Raw genomic sequence first — 21,069 nt, forward strand, 5'->3', positions numbered from 1 at the left:
GGGAAGTATCCGAGAAAGAAAAGGACCTTGCTTCCCTGGTGGGACTTCCGAAATTCATGCATCGGAGTGAAGGAGGGAAAGGGAGGGTACCAATAACAGATGGAGTCAAGCATGTCCAAGGTGGGTGGCCCATTATTAAATGCTGGACTAACAGCTATGACTCTCCCAGGGATTCCTTCCCTTCTGGCTGGGAACTCAGGCCTCATACAGGTACGCTTCCACCTGCCTCCCCAGCAGCTCCTTCTGCTGCAACTGCTTTTCTTGTCACTCCTGCCCAATTCATACAGCCTTTGCTCTTGCTTTGCCAGTTCAGCCATGCCAATCTGGTCCATACATTTGCCTCCACCACAGGGGTGGGCAATAAAGAGTTGACTAAAAATCATGTAAACCAATGAACAAATGAAGTTCTACAGGCCAGAGTGGAGGGTGAGTGGCTCTCATCTGAAATGCTTGAAGTCAGATTTTGGAAGGCATAAAACTCTATTTCTAAAAGTCTCATGACCTGAACATCAGAATAACAAGGCAACAGGTAGAGGAATTTCCACTTGCCACTTCTGCATGCTTCTTGCACTGAAATGGAGACCTCACCAGGAAGAAAATACTACGCTGACATATCTACACGGGCTTACTGGTTAAACATTCTTATATAATAATAATGCTAATGATAATAATTATTATTATCCCAAATGCTCCCCAAACTGAAACTTTCTTTCTTTAAAAAAAAAAAAAACCAGAATCAAATCAGGCCTTAGTTTTAGATTTCAGAGATATGGGGATTTGGGAGTTTCCTGACGCTCCGCCTTATTAAGGTTTAGAAAGATGTGTTCCCTACCCCACAAAGGGTCCTGCACTGAAATCATGGTCCTCATCTAGCGGCACTATTACGGGTGGTTCTGGAGCCTAGGTAGAGAAGGCAGGACCCTGGGGTCATGTCTTCAGACTGAGTCTTGTCCTGAGCCACCGTTTCCTGACCACCATGAAGTGTGCGGCTCTGCCAAGTGCACCTATCACCATCATGTCTGTTCCACCGTGAGCACAGACACGAGGGAGCCAAGGATTCTAGGTGGAAATCTTTCAAACTGTGAGAAAAAAAATAAATTTTTCTTTCCGTCCTAGCCGGTTTCTCTCGGCTGTTCGATCACAGTGGCACAGTCCTCATTACACAGGACAGCACCCTCACTGGTTCAAGCATAATACAGCTGCATGGCAGACAGTCAAGGAAGTTGAGTGTTTTCTCACGAGAAGGGAGGAAAACCCAACACAAGTTCTGTCTCTGTGAAGTGGACCAAACACTGTTGGCAAAGGGTCTCTGGAACATTATGACACTTCGTAATTACAATAGATTTGAGTTCAAAGCCAGTGATGAAAGGAAGCTTTGGAACAGGGGTTTCAAACCTCTCCCTTAACTTCCTCCTCAGGAATCTGAAGACCACTTGCGTTTCTACGGCCATTCTTCTGTGTCATAAAAGCAGCCTGTCACTTGTGGCACTTCTTATCAAGGAATCTATGTACCACCTACAAGTACACTAGACTCCATCAGGCTGGGCATGTTTACGCCATCCAAACTTTTCTATTCGGCCCCCTCAGCAGTCCTGTCAATAAGCCAGGCAGTTGTAACACAATGGTGTGGGTCCCTAGACCTTAGAGGCCTGTTGGAGGATAGGGGCCTGCTAGTGCTGCAGAGCCGACGCTTTTGTAACCACTGCTGCTAAACTGTCAACGGGTTATCGAGGAAACCCTATCTCCTCAGAGTTCAAAACGGACTCTTTTGATTAGACAAGCTAGAAGGAGGATTGGGTTTTTTGTTTTGTTTTGTTTTGTTGTTAGTTAATAGATCAGGGCTTAAAGTTACCTTCACAGAGCAGCAAAGCACTCTCTTGAAGCTGAGGGAGGACAAGTCATTCACGATAAAATGATGTCATCTGGGATTCTGTTCCCATGATCTCTTACATAGAGGGTGCCCCCTCCCCATCCCATGCCGCTGTAATTTCCAATGGAGAGATTAACGACACACAAGTGTTCAGCAATCACAACTTGAAAGAATTTCATATAATGCTCCCACGTTACATAAATCGTTGAAAGCAATAGTTTGATGGAAGGCAGGACTAAACTAACAGAGACGGGAGAGCTAAATTTAGCATTCAGGGTGAAATATGCTTTTTCCAGAAATAGGCACTGGAGGAATCAAGAAAAAGTGTGTGGGGGAGTTGTTTTTGTTGTGACTGCTTTTTCTTTACTTACCAGAATTATCTAAATTCCTGTCTCCGCTTTGTTTCAATTTGTTTGCAGGGTTCCGCTAACATTGGTATCACTGATTCCTACAAAACAGTTTTGTGCATCAATATACATATATCTTTTTTTTTGGGGGGGGGGATAAAATTTGACCTGGGAAATGTCTCTGATAAGAGTGTATCTCAACAGATTAATTCCTCTAGAGTTAGAACCAGGTTTTCACCTAACTGCTAAGGAACATTGTTAGCTTCTACCTTGTACTAGGTCTAAGCAGGGCACTCAATATTACGAACGCTTTTCTCTACACTACCTTCCGAGGTTCTCGTCATTTCTTTCCCACCAACAGCATCGGGAGAGCTGCTCCAGGCAGCTGCGGTGGGACAGGCCACTTCAGTCGAAAAGCAGCAGAATGATCACGCTAACCTTGCCAGGTGCCTCAGTCTCACGCCCACACCGCTGGACCCACTCCGTCCAGGTCACTCTGTGCGAAGCCAAGAACTGATGTTAACCTCTGGAACTTTCACATAGTCCCCTAAAGGGGCATGGCGTGCCTGAGAAACCGAGGCATGTGCTTTTCACATAGAGCAGCCAGCCGCTCTCTTGCTCGGTGCCCACTGGGAAGTAGAGTAACAAAGACCAATGAGGAGCTGCACGCCATCGTTTTGAACGTGAAGAGGGAAATACTTAAGTACTTTGTTCTTGGGCTAAAACCAAGATCCTCTAACCTTTCCTTACAGCACAGACATGTCTGTCCTTTTGCAGCCTTCCTTTGGTTATCCACGCTGCAGCAGTTGAGATCAATTGTTAACTTGAGAGAGAGTGGAATCGCCCAAAAGACAACTCCCTGGGAGTGGCTGGGAGGGTATTTGGGATTAGATTAGTGTGGATGGGAAGACACAGTGTGGGTGACCTCTATGGGGTCCTAGAGAGAATAAACAGGAGAAAGCAAGCTACACACCAACAATCATCTCTCTTCCTGACTGCAGATTCAATATGACCACCATTCCATGTGTTTCTTCACTCCTGTCACCATCACTTTCCCACCACGATGGACTATACCCCCAAACCGTGAGCCTGAGTAAATCCTCCCTTCCTTCAGTTGCTTTTCTAGGCATTCTGTCACGTCAACAAGAAAAATAACTAACATGATTACCCAAGTCCACACACGCCCTAGCCTCTACTCTAACATGGTGATGTATTTGCATGGAACCTACCCATACCCTCTTCTTACAGACTTTAAAGGAATCTCTACATTATTTACAATAACCCAGCACAAGGCACATGCTATATATGTAGTTGCTACTCCTGTGCTTAGGGACTAAACACAATAAAATACGGATACGCTCAGTTCAGATCCAATTGTCCTCTCGAACCTTAGATCCATGGTTGAATGTGTTAACAGAACCATGCATACAAGGAGCTGACCGTGAATACCGCTGTGTAAGTATCCACGATTTTGCCAGGTTCCTCTGATCATCCATCTGCTAAACCTCCTTTGAATGTATGTCACCACACTCTTCTCCCATGCCTTCAAAGAGCTGATCCATTGTCTCTGAGATTCCATGCTCCTGTGCCGCGATCAGAATTTCACATCCCTCTCCTACAACCACAGTGGGACCCTATCACTCCCTCTCAGGATGTTTTTGAAAGCCCTTCCCTATAGTTTCTCCCCCTCTTACCTCCTTGCAGGTCACTGAACTTTTTTTTTTGTCTCTTTGTTTACATTGTTAACTTGAAACATACAGCCTTTCTTTTGACCAAAACCTCCAACATTTTAAATCAAGTATCAGAGGAGCTACAAAAAATAAGCCCTTCACTTACTTATACTCAAGTGACAAGCACTCAAATTGCAAGCACGGCCTATCTTTTTTTTTTTTTTAATGACTTTCTTACCCATTCTCTGAAAACTGCTCTCCTCATATATAAAATGATAGCCACACCTCGAAAGCACAGGCTCTAAAAATCTTCCTTTTGCTGATTTACACACAATAAAAATGGCGGGTGGTACAAAAAAATTAGCCCCCCCTGCCCAAAAGAAAGCACCCATCATTTTAAAAAGGAGATGTTGTGAAGAAATAGCTGTTTTATTTAACAGCTATTCATCTTTATTGAATAAACATTTTCTGGTATGCATTCTGTTAATTGACCTGTCAGCATATGCTGTATATGGAGAGACTTCTAAACATTATGTTCTATGTAATATGCTTATCTGAAAAAGCTCTCATTTGCAGCAATATGGAAATAAAATCCTGCTTTCAAAAATTCAAGACTTTTCAAATGCATTAATCCGCATGGTTTATGAAATTGCTGTGGACATTTTAAAATCCTTCCTTTAAGGAGAGAGGGGGGGGAAAACATTAACAATCAATAACAGTATCTGTTGCTGAGTTCCATAATGGAGTAGTCATTCTCCAACAGGGAACTCAGAGACACAGGAATGGGGGCAGGCATAAAAGGAAGCAGAAAGCAGTCATGGTATACTCAAGGGCTGTAAGAGTATGTTCAGAATTGCTATCAAATTACATTATTAGAAAGCCATTGTAATAGTTCCAGGGCCTGGATATAAATAGAGTCGAAACGTTATTGAGACAATAAGCTTTGTTTTGAGGAGGGTAGACAGGGCAGTTGCATGGGGTGGGCTCCTCCAACTAATGGCTGCTCCTCTTCTTGGCTGGTAGCTTCAGAAAGTGGTATATCTTCCAGCCTACATGCCTGGCTGCTTTGCCTACAGGGCAGGGGCAGTACTCTGCTGGGCGGAGCCACAGTGCACCACAGGGCCCCAGGGCTCCCTGTCTTCCGGCAGCGATTCATCTCCCAACAGTTGCTGTCCTTGTGCAACAGTCCCCCAAGGTTGCCAGACGCTCCGCTTTTTAGAGAGTGGATGAGAAAGCAAAGCCCTCCCATTTCTCCGGGCTGTCAGCTAGATAATTCTTTCAAACAAATTCTGTTTGAGACTCAACTTAGGCAACCAACGGGGTCACTATGGTAGTGGCCCTTTGTGAGAGCTGCAGCTTGTTTAAAAAATCATGATGGGCAAGAAAGGGTCCAACGCAGCTCACTGGGCAACACCCTCCCAAGAGCCCCCGCTGAATCACACCAAAAGGCCGTGGGACAAGTAGAATATTCTGAACCATTCCCTGTAACTCACGGCGTAATTAACTCATTTTTACACCAGGCAGCTTGAAGCCAGATCTTTGTGTTTCGTGGACTTCTGACATATTTTACAGTTCTAACTCTCTTCCACTGTCCTACATTAATCAAAGCTGTAACCCCTGTTGTCTTTGTACTGCGGAATCAGAATGTGCCCCTGGCGAGGAATGGGGGAAAAGTCAACAGGAATTAAATTTCAGTGCAACTGTTTACTCAACTGTGGCCTGCAGATATTGAAATTTTATCCGTGGTTTTGTGTGACTACCGCAGTAATGAATTCAGCATGGCTGCGATTTTCTCAGTGCTCGCATTCTCACTTCGAGTAAAAAACCTGCAGGAGAAAAAATGACGAAAACCACGCAGGTCCACTAGCAAAACTCACCATTTCTCCACACAGTTTAATTGCTGCTGTTTTCCGGGCGGCAGAAAACTTGGGGAGCTTGGGAAGGGGGGGCTGGAACATTCGCGAGCCTGTGGTTTTTCCTCTGTCACCTACGAACTCCCATTTTACCCACCAACCTGTGCAGAGGCGGCTCTGACACAGGGAGTCAAAACAGCTGCTGATGTTTTATAAGGCCTGAAAAGGCTTGCCAACCACAATAAGTGGGGCTTTAGCCACAATCCTAGACCCGACGGATGCCTTTCTCCCTCAAACATATCAGTGACAAATAGACAGAAAATTGCCGTGAAATATTTATTTTCGAGTTTCGCAAAGTGGAATCAAAAATCAAGTACTTGAACACTGTCTGAATGACCATTTAACAACACATTCTTCAGAAGAGCTCAAGCCTAGGTAACGTGCTGGTGACTCACTATTTTTAAGAAAGATGCAACTGAAATCTGCTCTTTTGCTGTTTGTTAAAATGTTTTTATTTTTTGTTGTTGTTGTTGTTGTTGTTATATTTGGGTGTAAGAGAGGGAAGGGGGATTTTGCAGAACTTGTTCCTCTCTTACCATGTGGGTGCTGGGCATTGAACTCAGGTCCTCAAGCTTGGTGGCAAGCAAGCATTTACACCTGCTGAATCTTTGGTTAAGTACTTTGAATATTCTGAATATTTGTCAGTCATTCTGGTAAAATTCAAAAGAAGTCAGTCTCCCACTAACTTAACTAATGTACTCTAGACAAAAATGACTTGGGATGTGCATTGCATTAGCCCCATCTCAACTACCTCATAAAGACATGGTTGATCTTGCCCTCCATCTTGTAATGGCACAGGAGATGGGATCCTAAAAATCCTAACTACCCATCTAACCACAAATAGATGAGGATATTCTATAGATGACCACCAGCACAAATGCGCTCTTGCCATTTATTGCTGGGTTTTGCTAACAACCTTGATGGTTAGAACTCAGCCACCATGCATTTAAATTACATGCACAAAACTAATACAACTCAAGTGGCATAAATTGTAACTGATAGGGTGACGGGGGCAGACATGGTTGGGGTGACAAGAAAAGAGACCAGGTCAAACCCCAAGATCCCCAAGAACTGACATGTTTTGTCTGCCAACTTTCCTTGCTTTTTCCTTTCCATTTGGGTCTTTCCCCCAAATGGTTCCCTGGTCTCATGCTACATCCACAAATATTTAATGGGTTCACAGTCTACTGTGGTATTTTAATGATGTATTTAGAATACTGACATAGTTTAATGCATGTCTGTCACTCAACTATTTGGGAGGTGGCAGCAACAGGATAAAGAGTCCATGGTCAGCTTTGGCTACACAGCAATTTCAAAGTCGGTACCCTCAGCTCCATGAGAACTGGTCCCAGAAAGAGAAAATGTCAGCCTCTTCCCAAGAGCCCCAGTCCTAAGAATTTGATTCAAATTTTTAAAAAGTAGTTTGAAAGGCCTGTCCTTTTCTCCTATGGCATTTCCCAACAATTTCTCTATGGAAAAGTCACAAAATTTCCTCATGATATTTCATTCTTCCCCCAACCTCCCCCCCAAATACCTGATTACAAATGGTACCACAACTACACGCAAGATAAATGAATCAAGGGCAAAACCTGCCCTGTTATCAGCAGCAAAAACTCGTAATATTTCCTGATCCCACAGGGTGGGAAACCAAATCCAGTCTTCAAGGAAATGCTATTTACATTTGAAGTTTTACCAACACAATACCAAGTCTTAGGTCACCTGTACCACTGGGAAATGGTTCAACAGTCACTCCCAAGGACTGGCTTCTACCCTGGGAGGGCAGAGAGGGAGTGAAAATGTCCCAGGCAAGGGACATGTTGAAGAGGCCCAGACAGGAGAGCAGTTAAAACAACACCAAGATTTTAACCAACACCGTCTGCTGTCAGACTCCAGGAAACATACGCAAACTCCTGTAACCTAGTTCCTAGAAGTAGGAAGTCATGTCCCAAACTGATACCTGTCTTATAGACATGGCCCTGTCATTGAACTGTGTCCACTTATATTTCTATTTGTCTCTGTTTTCTTTATTTGATGACCTATATTTTTATTTGTCTCCGTTTTCTTTATATTTCCTCCTCTCTCACGTGGTCCTTATTTCTGCCTCCCCTAGCTCTGATTTTGTTTCTTCATAAGGTTTAAGAATGGTTTTATTTAAGTACTGTTTTACTTCTCAGCTACTTACCTAAAGCATCAACCATTTTCTTCCAGACAGTCATCTTAACTGAATAGTCAAAGTTTAGGTGAAACATTGAGGGTAGAAGAGACAGGCTCAAGGTCTATTCAACTTTAAGTCTAACATTCACTATCCAGTCGGACCCAGCACCTCCCCAGGGTTTCAGACTTAGTCTCAGCCAGGAGGACCCCCGGATGCCTAAGAATACGCAGATGGAAGGGCCTGCAACCTGGACAGTGGCTCCGTCCCCACTCACCACCCCAGCCCCAGCCGGGTACCTGCTGCTGCTGCTGCTGGACGTGGGGAAGGTCGGCTGCCCCCAGATCCACCGCTGGTGCCTCCCCGTTGGATCGGCCTTCACGAAGTGCCCCGCACTCTAGCAAGTGGTTGCCACCGCTGGACCCGTTCTGGATGGCTGATCCGTTACTTTTGGTCTCAGACCCAGATTCTTGCATCATGACTCAAAAACCTGAGAGAAGGATTTCCAGAAGTGGGGGGGGGGAGGTGAAGGAGAGAGAGAGAGAGGGATGGGGAGGGGGGAGAGAGACAGCTGTTAAAACAGTTGCTGTTCAGAAGGAGTTCTGCCTTAACACGTTGCCAAACTCTGTAAGCAGTTGTCATTCTCCTTTACTTCTTTCTCCCACATGAGCAGACTGGTCCCCTACGTTAGGACTAGGGGGCTGTCACCCTCAATTCAAGTGCCAGTATGATTTCAAAGGTATCATTCATTCTCTTAGGAAAAATAAGACAGGTTCAGGAGATCCGAGAAGAATATAGGAACCAATTTCTCTGACCGGGTTTGGATATTTTGCTAAAAAACGAAACACTTGAAGTCATCATACAAGGTATAAATTGAAAATATGATCAGGTCCGGACGCTACGAAGCAACAGAACATGCACAGAGAAGAAATATTCTCTAACTTCAGTCTCTCAAGTGACAAGACACAAGACCCCTTGAGGAAATGAGTGTTTAAATCCTGCAGTCAAACACCAAAACCATCTTAAGGATTATAAATCCTTGGTACCATCTGGGCAGCTAGAAATTGGGCATTCCTTGTAAGACAGACCACTGTTAATCGAGAGAGACGGGCAAAAAGGAACTTTCCATTTTTCAAATGTTTAATGAATCCAGACTATGATGACCGCTGTCTGTGAGGAAGCACATTCAATGCTAATTTTCCTCCTGGTGGATTACTGATCTCCAGGGTGGTAGGTATAAGGGCTGATGTTTTAGGGTGATCCTTCATACTCTTAACTTTGGAGAGACGTGTGGCCTACCTAGGCAGACCACGAAAAGGCCAGATATTTTTTTTTTCTATTTTAAAATTTAATTTATTTTTTTATTAATTACCATTTATTCACTTTGTACCCCAGCTATAGGCCTCTCCCTCGTGCCCTCCCAATCTCACCCTTCCTCCTTCATCTCCTCCCATGCCCCTCCCCAAGCCCACTGCTAGGGGAGGTCCTCCTCCCCTTCCATCTGACCCTAGCCTATTGGGTCTCATCAGGACTGGCTGCATTGTCTTCTTCTGTGGCCTGGAAAGGCTGCTCCCCAGCGGGGGGGAGGTGATCAAAGAGCCGGCCATTGATTTTTTTAAAGTGCTACATGTGGGGCCTGGAATATGGCTCAGTGGCACATCACTTGCCCAACACGGAAGGGATACTGAGTTCACTCCTTACTGCTGCCAGAAAGTAAATTAAATAAAAAAAAATAAAAAAAAACTAAAGCACTAAAATGTCTACCAGGAAAAAAAGTGGTATAAAATAAATAGAGAAAAATCTGTTCTCTCCATTTATGTTTCAGAACTTTTTTTCCCCCTTTATGGAAATTGGCTACTATGACATAGCTCAGGATGGTCTTGAACTCGAAATCCTGTGCCTCAGCCCCCCTAGGGGCTAGCCTTACAGGCAAAGACAATACCTAACACTACTTATACGCTTCATTGTTGTTACTCTCTGAGCAAAAGTAGGATTAGCTTGGGGAGCCAGATTAGGTACCCAACCAGGACAAAGCCCAACTACTGACCGTTTGTGGCACTGTGCTAGACTCTCCATAATGCAGGTGATTCCTACATGTTCTGTAGCTTCCAACAACAATCACCAGGTCTACTTCAGAGAGAAGACAACTGAAGTTTGAGTTGGGGAGACGGCTCAACAGGTGAAAACACTTGCTACATAAGCCTGGAAGCCTGAGTTCAGATCCTCGGAGCCCAGATAAGAGCTGATTCAGTAGTAAAAGCAACCATCCATGAGTAAAAGGGATTTGGAGGTAAGGACATCTCCAGCGGCCTATGTGGCAGCTAGTCTGGCTTGTGCAGCAGCAAAGGAACCCTTTCTTAAACAAGGTCAGTATCTGTCCTCTGACCTCCGAAGATTCCCAGTGGCACACATGTGTCTACACCATGCCCAGCCTCCACCACAGGTAAATTATAAAATGGGGTAAGGGGCTGGGAAGAGGCCTTGTGAGCTAATTTCACGTCCACTGTGCCACAGCTAGCCATGGGGGACACAGGACACTCTATTGGATGCTTGAGCGCTCACTCACTGAAGGCTGGGGTACAGGGTCATAGCCTAGTTCACAGGCTAGGACTTGGAAAGGAAAAATATTAGTCACTAAGGGAAGCAGTCAGTTCAAACATCAAAGCTGAGAAATGCTCAAGTCGTTAAAACTTTTAACGTGAATTCCGAATGCCAGACAAAACAGAAGACATTTCATTCGCTGCCACGTCGAACCTGGAACACTCTGGACAGCCTCGCAGGAGCCTGCGCTTTTGTTAAACACTAACAGAAGCCTGTTCTCTGCAACTTGCCTGGAAACCAAACAGAAGAATGCCCACTTAAAAACTCACATCTCATCGGTCTTCGGTACATAGTCAACTGCAGCTACAATGCAGTCTTCGGGAACTCAAAGACATGCTTTCTCAGTCCAGTTCTGGAGTTAGGAACGGCATTTTGTGTTAACAGGTGTCAAATAGAGTGAGAGACAACAGGTGATCTCTCTTGTCTCTCTGGGTCGGACTTTTCTGGTAATTACTATCCTTTAGAAACTGCCTATGGCTCCTTCCCTCCCACCCTGAAAAGAATCTATTAAAACAGAACAAAACCTAACAAACACTAAGTAAACAAAATGCCACCCCAAGATACAAGACGGGCAACAAGAAACCAGCAACATGAAAATATTTCTCCATCTCAAAACAGCCAATGTGCTCAAGCCTGGGCGTTTCTCTTAGTGCTTTACTTTCTCTACTGTACACTTGCCCATTTCTGTGTTTGGGTTCCTAATAGAATAGATTTCAGGCTGGATGGAGCTCAGTGGCACAGCACACGCCTTGCATTCGACAGGTCCTAAGTCAGTCCCCCATACTGCGAAGCAACAAGGGAGTGGAGAGGTATCTCAGGGTAATTCGAAATAAAATCCATTTTATTATTAGTTACAAAAAATGCTACCTAAACAAAACAGATGATTCCCATCTTCTTGAAAGTCGGGCTGTGCCAAAGAGTAGACTGGCAGGGCAGGCAAATTGCCTTTATAAGCACTCCACACCTGCTCTCGGACGGGAGCACGCACAGTCATACATTCTGTCCTGATGAAGCAGACCTGTGCAAATTCTGCTGGGATCTGGCGCCTGAGAACTGGTGTCTGAAAGCCTGACCCTTCTTTAGTTTCCTTGGTTGACACCATCATGGTAGGTAGGCTGAGAGCCATCTCTGATGCACAAGAAGAGGAGCATCTCCGGGAAGCTCCAAAACAGACTGCTCAAGACAACTTGAGCAGCCCTGAAGCCAAGTAACTTGGCTCACGAATTGGGTTTGTGAGAGTGCAGGCTTTGGGACCAAAACCATATAAAGGATTATTTTGGTCTAAGGATGTCCTTAGCTGAGTGCTAACTGGGTATGTGGACTACATGAGTTTTCTGTAAGGTACAACAGCTATCAGGGACAAACAGCTTCATGAAATGGCCATTTAGAAAATGAGTTTTGGTGTCTTAAGAGTATTTCTGACACACTCTGGGCCATGAGTGTTTCTATCAAACATTCCAGGCCATTTCGTAAGCTTTTGTATCTCCATATAAAGCCCTGTGATGCATTTCTCCAACTCCCAAGTCTCCAGGGGGGAGATAACTGTTATTCCCATTTCAGAGAGCAAGGACGGGGCTGGGGGAAGCACTGTCTTCTCTCCACAGAGCTCCGCACTCTTTTCTTGTGGAGGGTTTGTCCTAAGACCTTTGTTTGCTTGCCCTCTGCTCCTCCTCTCTGAGACTCCCCCCCCCCCGTAATAAAGACTCACTCTGTCCCATGATGAACTGAAGGCACGTCACGTTGCACAAGTGTCCATGGCTGCTTGAACGTGAGGACCGCATCTGCATCTATGGAGGTTTTGGCCACCTTACTTCTCCCTTATGCCTTCTGCGTGTGACCACGACCTGCTTCAAACATCTAACTACTCATACACTGCAACTCTACACGGCTACCACTGCTGTGCCATGGCTGTCAGAGCCATAAAGAAAGAAGCTCAAACCAAAAAAAAAAAAAAAAGAAGCTCAAACCATACACCTGCCACCTCTCATAGAAATACGACAGAGATGGCAATTTCAAAGGCCCACTTTTTATTTTTATTTTTTCAGCAGACTTTAGAAAATATAAGAACGGGGTCTTACATGCTTATTTATTGTTGTTGCCAACAGAGCTACACTGTGGAAACCTTCTGGAAAATTCATAATATCCAGGCCAGCGTATTTATAGTAAATTAAAACACAGCTTTATTATTATGATTATTTCCTTGGTTACAGTGTTGATGCTGAGAATTTAGGGAAAATAAAGCCCTTGTTATCACGCCTGTGAAAGATTTTAAGCTAACAAAAAGTTCAGTCTTGATTCCAGGGCAGTTAATTAAGGTTGACCAAGTCAGGCAGAAGTAAATTAACTTGGCTGATCAATTATTTATATGAAGCAGAATAAATGCCCTTAAAGAACTTGGTCTGTTCACAAAGGGATGTGTAAATTAAACCAAACAGTTTTGTAGAATATGTTTCTACTGCTTTGGGGAGAAGAGAAGTTAAGTGGAATGCCACTTCCAGGACAATGAGCAGAGGAACTGTGTATCACCATCTCTACCCATGCAAAAAGGGCAACCCTCTTCCTTACTGCACATCCTACGGAGAGTGTAAAGCTAAAGACACAACAAAGGCTGGGAGGAAGGGAGAGCAAGAGGGAGGGAGGGACGAAAGGAGAGAAGAACCAAGAGTGTTATGATCCCAGAAACAGTAAACATGTGTCTCTGTCTCATCAGTTACTTAACATTTTAGAGGTTAGCAAAGCAAAAGGATGGGCGCACTAGGTTGGTTTCTGGACTTTTTTTTTTTTAATCGCTCATGTTGTATCAAGATCTTAAAGTCCTTCACAATCTTGAACCTAGCATTCAGAGGAAAAAGAAATACCAACAGACTCTCAAAAGTAAGATTAAAAAAAAAAAAGCATGTATTTCTTTCAGGGTCTCGCTGAGCAAACGAACTGGTTCCTGTACAATACACACAAGGTTTACATGGTAACAGAAGACAAACAAAGGAGTTTCAAGGAGCAAGGTACAGTTACACTGTGGGGTGGCCTAGGACATCAAATAAGCCCCACCCTGTCACCACTCATGGGGTTGCTCCCTCACAAAAGACAGGCAATGGAACAGCCCTGATGAGAGTGAAGGGCTCTTAGTGGAGCCTTGTGGGACTGGGGATGCCACAGGTGCCGTCATAAGGCCTGGCACTCTTCACATGGTGACCCTGGAGCAGGCAGCAGTAGGGGCCACACTCAGGGGTTAGGGGCATGGCAGAGGCACCTCAACTGCCCCACTTCATTTGGAGTCCCCCTCTACCAGCAGGGCCACGTGGTGGAAAAATAAAAGAGGTGGGTAAAGATGACAAGGCAGCCAAGAGGAAGGGTGACAACAGCTGTTCATTCCTCTTCGGAGAGGACACTGACACTGACACTGAGGGAACCCTTCAGATAGCAGTCTTTGTCTGCCCACAGCCGCCATGGGTCCCTGTTCATGGAGAGACCACCCGAGCACAAGTGTGGTGAGCAAAGTCCGGGTGCTGAAGACCCTGTTGTCCAATACCAAATTTTCATAATTCTAACAGAAAGGCATAAGTTTTCTAAGGCATGGCAGTTAAAAAAGTAATCAAGGGAATGAGCCGCAGGGCTATTTTAATGTATGCAAAGCTAGTGACCCACAGTAAATGGGAGGTAAGCTACAATGAATGCAAAGTAATGCACACGGACTAAAGTCCTGGTCTGATGAGGGACGGCTAAAATTAACACCCAATTAATTTCCGAATTGACAAACAAATGAAACCCATAAATCTACTTTCTCATTAATTTTCTTGTGGTATAATTTAAAGCAGTAATATGAGGGCAAAAACTGAGCATTATCCATCATAAATATCAAAAGATAGCACGGTAACAGCGTAAATTATGCATATTACCTGTTGTTAAAAATGATTTATGTATTATCAACTTTATCACGCACTGTAGAGGTCTCCATCTATCTTGTGAAAAATCTGGGATTTCGGCAAAAGCTCGGGGGGAAATGCAACTGTCAAATGCATGCTCAAAACAAAAACACAACAAATGTGACCTCTTCTCGCGGCACATGGGGGAAAGGGCAAAGCGGCAATCATCCCAGGTAAGAGGTAGGTATTGCAGAAGTGATGTCCCAGCTTCCCAAGGGCAAGAAGAACTGGGCCCAAGAAGGGAGCAGGTACAGGCACACGATGGATGAGTATCCATGGCCAGGAGTGGGACATTCAAGACTACAAGCCTAAGGATGCTAGCTATACTTCCAAGTGATCACTGTGATTTGGTGATTCTCCTGCCTCCCTATGCTTCGGAGGCGAGAAAAAGAATGAATAGAAACCAGTTCATGTTCCTCAATTAAATCGGACAGTTTACAGTTATTAACTAAATGGCGGGAAAGCCGCTCTGACTGAAATGGTTCTGTTTTGGGCAAGTAGGACAGCTCAGTGAGTAAACTGCCTGCCTTGTAAGCAGGACCTGAGGTCAGTCTACAGAATCCACAATGAAGCCTGGCATGGCGGCAACTACTTGTAATCCCAGTGCTGAGGAGGTGGAGACTGGCTTAGCCAGCAGGCTCACGCTAACTGGGTAAGAGCTCTAGGCAATGGGGAAACGAGGAGCCCCTGTACAAAAATTAGATGGATAGTGTTCCTCAGGAGATGTCCTCCGGCCTCCCACCCTGGCACACACAGACGCACGCGTGTGCGCTAAACTCTCGATCAGACAGAAGTGGTATCAATTCTAGCCACCAACTTTATACACCTACTTTCAAAATGCCATATTTTTCTGTAAGTCTCTGGAAGGGATAACTTGTGGTTGAAAAACCAGTTCATCATTAAATCACTGTCTTTTTTCTTCCCTTCCATTTCTGGTTGTGACTAGGGATCAAACGTATGGTTTTGTGCATGCTAAAAAGTACTGACATAAAAAAAAAAAAACTATTGTCATTAAGATATATTCTCAACCTTTAGATACTTAGAGATTGGAGTCACAGTCTTAAGAAGTAGTCCAGCTAGCCTTGGATTCACCTATTTCCTGCTTCATTCTCACAAAGGCTGGAACGAAAGGCATTTATCACCACACCCTGTATGGTCATGTTAGATTTAAAGAGAAATAGTGTTGTCTCATTCATTGGGAATTCAAGGAAATCATCTGCAAAAGGGGATTGAAGTCTACCTCGTGGCTGTGAGCAGTTAATAGACAGAAGGGCAATTCAGGGGGACTGGAAATGGTAGAGAACAGGATGTTTAACTTCCTCTCTAACCCATGACGTAGAAGCAAGTTGGCAGAGTAGGTTGACAATAAAATAATGCCCTAACAGAAGCCAAGGCTTTTCTTCTCCAGCAGGTTTTCAGTGTGAAAACAGGAGCCTTCACATGACCAAGGAGAAAGGATTTCTGGCTCCCCATATTCTGTCAGCAGTGCACTGGAGGGACACCGTACACAAGCTTTCAGGACACTGGTCTTGATAAATCACCGGCCAGTCCAGGCAACAAGCCCCCAGCCCCACCCCAGCCTCTAGGTGTGCCTCTGAAAACTGCTTAGAGTCTGAGATGCTGGACTTGACTGCTTTGCCCCCTTTTCTGCCGGTGGGCAAGAAGTGAGGAGGTACTGTTACATCACAGCAACAGCAGACCGTCCCTAAGAAAGGCCCCCGCTAGGCAGCACCCTAGGAACGAGTGGAGAGTGCGGGCCCACTTCCTGACGCATTGAACCGCCCTTGTTCACTCACGTCATTAAATGAGAGCGAAAGGGAGCTTTGCCAATCTAGGGTAAGCTGTTTGCTTTGCCACAAGGAAGCCGCTGAAGGTCAGGCGTGAAGGGGCCAGGTGCTCCAAGAGAGCACAGTTAAAACACATCCCCCCCCCCCGAAAATAGGGTTGAGGTTTGAGATCGAACAAAGCCTGCCGAACTTTTAATCATCGGAACTTCCGAAAAGCCGAGCTCTCTCATAAAAGGCCCAGGCAGAATAAAGCAGTTCAGAGAAGGGTATTTTCCCATTTCCATATTTCATCTAATTTAATGTACACAGGGCCAGGTTCGGAGCGTCCACTAATGAGTGGCAGGTCCGACGACACACTTCACGTGTGTGCATCCTTGCCTGTAGCCCCAAGCCGCTCAGGTGAGCAGAGTGAACAATATAATCACAGCAACATGGCAACACAATGAATGCAGGTCACCGGGCTTCTGTTGCCTGCGTTTCTCTGTTGTGTGAAAGGAACAGTTATTTAATTTTATCCTTCAAAAACTCTAAGAGACAGTCCTATAGATCTTGCTCCTGGAAGTTGCTCTCAGACATATTAGTTTCTCTGAGATAAAAAGACACCATTTTGCCATTGAAGGTCAGAGGCGCCCTCCCTCCCTCACCCCCCCCACCCCCCGCCAGCCTGCAGCCTCACTCTAAGCTGTGTGCTCTGTATCAGGTAAGTGCTGTGAAATACAATTCAGCATTAGAACGAAGGGAAATTTAGAAACAGTAACACATAATCATTAAAAAACAAGACCCAACAACAAAGATGGCGAGAGCTGAGTTTTCTCTGCGGTCTACAAAACACCAAAACAGACACATCTCATCTGAAGAAGTTCCCATTGTCAAAGGCAACAAGAGTCACAGGCTACCAAAGCCAACTTAAGAGACCCCAAAGCTTGCTTTACTGAACGAGAAATGGCACAAGGCATAAATCCAGCTTAAAACAAAAAAAGAGGAAGAGTGACACGTTAGAGTAAAAATATCGATCATTTAAAGTATGTAAAATATACATTAAAAGTGTGGTTCCCTTAAGAGTTACGCCACAGTAGCCCCTTTTAGATTTTATCAAGGCTAACCTCCCACACACACTTTTCAGACTTAACAGAGAATACACTTAACAGCCCAGATCAAACCAACCCCACCTGATAGCACATGAGGCAGAGACAGAGAGGCAAATGAAGTCCAAGGGCTGTACCTTCCAAGGGCGCCTTTCGTTCATAGTTCAGGCCTTTCCTCCCTCCACCTTCTAAGTCCTTGTTTGTCCCACAAAGAATTGCCTGGCCATCTGATGCTCTCTGACTGAGCTGGTGGCCTTTCAGGAGATCTCGCCCCTCTCTGAAGAAAGCAAACAACTGCATAGATATCATTACACTAAGGAAATCTCTTAGAAAAGCCAAACAAGTCGCTAATCTCCCCAGCCCCTTCATCCAAGCAAGAGATAAGAAAAGCAAACCTAGGGCGCTTTCAACCGCATTCCAGGGACAGGCTCCCCTTTTTTTCTTTATCGAAATTCTAGCATTTAAGTCTTGTATGTGTGTATTTGTGTGCGGTGTATTTTTTTTTCCTTCTTCTTTTTAAACAGACCTTACAGGATAAACGGCTGCTTCCACCCGCAAACAAAGCAATATTTGTTTAATAACGATTGCTGCCATGGGTACAGTAAACAGGGGGCCCAGCATTTGTGTTTATGAACAAACACATCATCTTACCAGAGCAATTTAACATTAACCAGGTGGAATAATCAACAGATTTCGTAGGTGACATCAGGGGCAGGGGAAAGTAAACAGAACTGGGGAGGAGAGAAGGGGCAGCCTCCCCAGAATCAAGGTCGAGGTAAGGAGGTAAATGCGTTGCAGAGTAAACAGCTGGCAAGAAGGCAAGATATACAAGCCGTCATTTTCCTGACATTTCGAGAGGCAGGAAGGTTGTGAGTTACATGGATCAGCTGCTGACCACCAGGAAACTAGGCTGGTTGGAGACCCGGCCTGCTTGTCTGGCCTGCTTGTCTGCACAATGCCGTGTTTGTGGGTAAACAACAATGAGCTGTTACTGACTGGCATTACTCATCATGGCAGCCAGGGTGAGGCAAGCAGAGTCTGCCTAACTCCTTCCTGGGGACATTACCTGGAGTTTTTATAAATCTCCATTAAATGCATATATACCGTGACACACACCCTAGCCAAGGAAAAATAAAGCGGCTCACCCAAAAGAGGCAGGCCAACCTTGGGAAACTCCCTTTTATTTTGTGGCTTGCAGATAGAAATACAACACAGGCTTCGGTGTGAAAGTACCCAGGGCTGGACCTGGATTCAGCTTTGACAAAGCCTATGATGTTTTCATGCTTCAGGAACTCTCCGTTAACTTCCCAGGTTCATTTTCTTTTATCAATGAAATACATGGGTCAAACATAGATCTCTAATTCTGAATGTTTCTTCCAGAACAGAAACCCAGATGCTTCCTTCCTCTACATGCAAAACCTCTGTAAACCCACTGGGCCAACAAATACACAGGTAGAACCATCAAGGACTCTGCAAAATTCAAACTATGCCATATAAGGATAGCGTCCTTAAAAAAATGATATAGTCAGTTGATGGTATATTACACTGCTAAGGAGCTCCCTGTGAGATTAGCATTGGAGGGATAGAAGGGCGGAGGGAATCGTATCTTTGTAAAAGCGAGAATGAATTAATTCACCATGTCCATTAAGGAGAAATATTTAATCTTCGAAGATTCACTTCACATGTAAACTGCCATACATAGCAAGCTGACTTAGAGTTACTACGACATTATCACACCTTATCAGAAACGCTATATTTAGGGATTCAATCTACAGGGAAAGCATTAGCTTGAGCTTATTTTACAGATATCATAACATCATTAAATTACTTAATTTTGGTGCGTGTGAAGAAGACCCCAATGTTACTTAACATCTAATAAGAAAAAAAAAAGTAGTGAAAAACAGTTTGGTAATACATCTAACACCTTACACTTACAATTGGTTAATTAATTTAATTCTGTATCCTGCTAGTGTAAGGTATGGCAAAACACTGTCTGCTGGTTATCCAAAGCAAAATTTGAAGGTGAGAAAAAAAAATTTTTTTAAAGAGACACACCCCAGGACTCTAACAATGACATGATTCATAGTGACATTATTTGCCTGTTTGTCTCTTGTCTCAAACAGGGTAATAAAAAACTTTGTCGGCTCCCCCACACCCATACCACCAACCTTTGGTACGCTGTGAAATCTCAGCCTTCGCTGGCTCTTGTTTCCCTCTCTTGCTTCAATTATCTAATCTTTTTTTCTGAGAACTTAAAGTTACAAAGCACCTCCAGTGTGTTTTTTCTCCCATGTGTTTGTTTTGTTTTGTGCTGTGGTTTGTTTCCAGTGTCCTCCATTCACAGCCTTCATTCCCCCAAGAGGGCCTCTGCACTCCCTACCTGGGAAGAATTTCCCACTGGGCATTCAGGGGACCCCTAATACCAAAATGTGGAGCTCCAGGACTGGTTAGCACCCTATTATGTCTCCCCTGTGCCTGGAGAAGGCTTGCAGGACATGAGTTGTTGTTCTACTGCCCTAAAGAAGGTGAGCCCAGCTTGCTCAACTATGGGATGATGCAAGCACAGGACAGAGGTTCTTCCTCCAGTGCCTGGGAACAGATCGTTCCCACGTTCCAGGCTCCCTACACCATGGATGTGGTCAGCCCGACAAGGAGGCAGTGGAGAGCAAAGGGCCTGACCTGATGTGCCAGTAAGAGCTGGAAGACAAAAAGACTACCCTGCCTCCCTTGCTTCTGCCTCAGGCAATGGTGGCTGGGCACTAGCTGCTCTTGAACTCTTTCCCCTCTACTTTCTGTCCCTCTCTCTCTTTCTCTCTCCTCCCCTCCCTCTTTCCCTTCATCCCTCTCTCCTCTCTCTCCTGCCTGAAGCTGGGATGAACTAGCAGGATACCAATAAAGCAGGACAAACACAGCCTGCAATTCTAAATGGCAACTGAAAGCATTGTCACCAAGATCCTTTGATAAAAGGCCAGTACTTAAACCCTGACCTTTTTTTTTTTTAAGGCAAAGGTGAACCCAGACATGCAGCCACTAGCCAAAGAAGGTAAAGGTGACCACAGGGAAGAGAAAAACCTGGCATCCAGAATCTTCTCTTATGTTGTCACACCCGTCCAGAATCACTGTGCAGTTTACTATCAAAGGCTCAGTTTATTTATTTCATTTTCTCTGAACCCAAAGTTCATAAATGTTAATATTAAAAATAAATAATGTTCTGATTAAGAAGTCTTTAGTACCAGCTCTTCATTCAGGTTTCCAAAAATAGTTCAAGGGACACTAAGAAGATTTGAGATTGGAAAGTCTGGTTGGTTCTCACAAATTCTCTCTGGGATGAGAAATCTGAGACTCTTTGAGAATCTCAAATGTGTCATCTGAGAGGACACTGGGGCCAGTTCCCCAAGCCAAATTTCTCCCCCTCCTCCTCCTTCTCTGTCATTTCCATCCACACCTACTCCCTGCTATTTTTAAAAAATGGCTCACATTTGATAAACAAATGTATCTTCAGGGGAAACTTTGTGTCACCTCTTCAAAGGGAAAGGCAACATGGAACCCTCCGCAGAAGACAAAGAGTTTGGTAGCAAAACCAATCAGGGAGACCCAAGTCCATCCAGACCCACCGTCCTCTGAGTCTGAGTGACGATCACAGCCTTTCTTTGTTCGATAATGAGCTGACCCTTGGAAAGGACACTTTAAACATACAACAGCCAGATGCTCTCCTTGGCTT

General features: G+C 44.6%; 1 protein-coding gene across 9 annotated transcripts in view; it reads right to left on the minus strand.

The window, feature by feature from the left end:
- Positions 1 to 21,069, minus strand: part of Foxp1 (forkhead box P1) — a 587,261-nt gene that overhangs the window by 222,189 nt on the left and 344,003 nt on the right. For all 9 annotated transcript variants that reach the window (XM_021636219.2, XM_060383854.1, XM_060383852.1 and 6 more), the window contains one exon: positions 8,252 to 8,442. In XM_021636219.2, coding sequence (XP_021491894.1) covers positions 8,252 to 8,431 — 180 coding nt within the window. In that variant the 5' untranslated portion in view covers positions 8,432 to 8,442. The remainder of the gene's footprint in view (positions 1 to 8,251; positions 8,443 to 21,069) is intronic.

This window comes from Meriones unguiculatus, chromosome 5 (genome assembly GCF_030254825.1).
Source record: "Meriones unguiculatus strain TT.TT164.6M chromosome 5, Bangor_MerUng_6.1, whole genome shotgun sequence".
Taxonomy (NCBI): Eukaryota; Metazoa; Chordata; class Mammalia; order Rodentia; family Muridae; genus Meriones; species Meriones unguiculatus.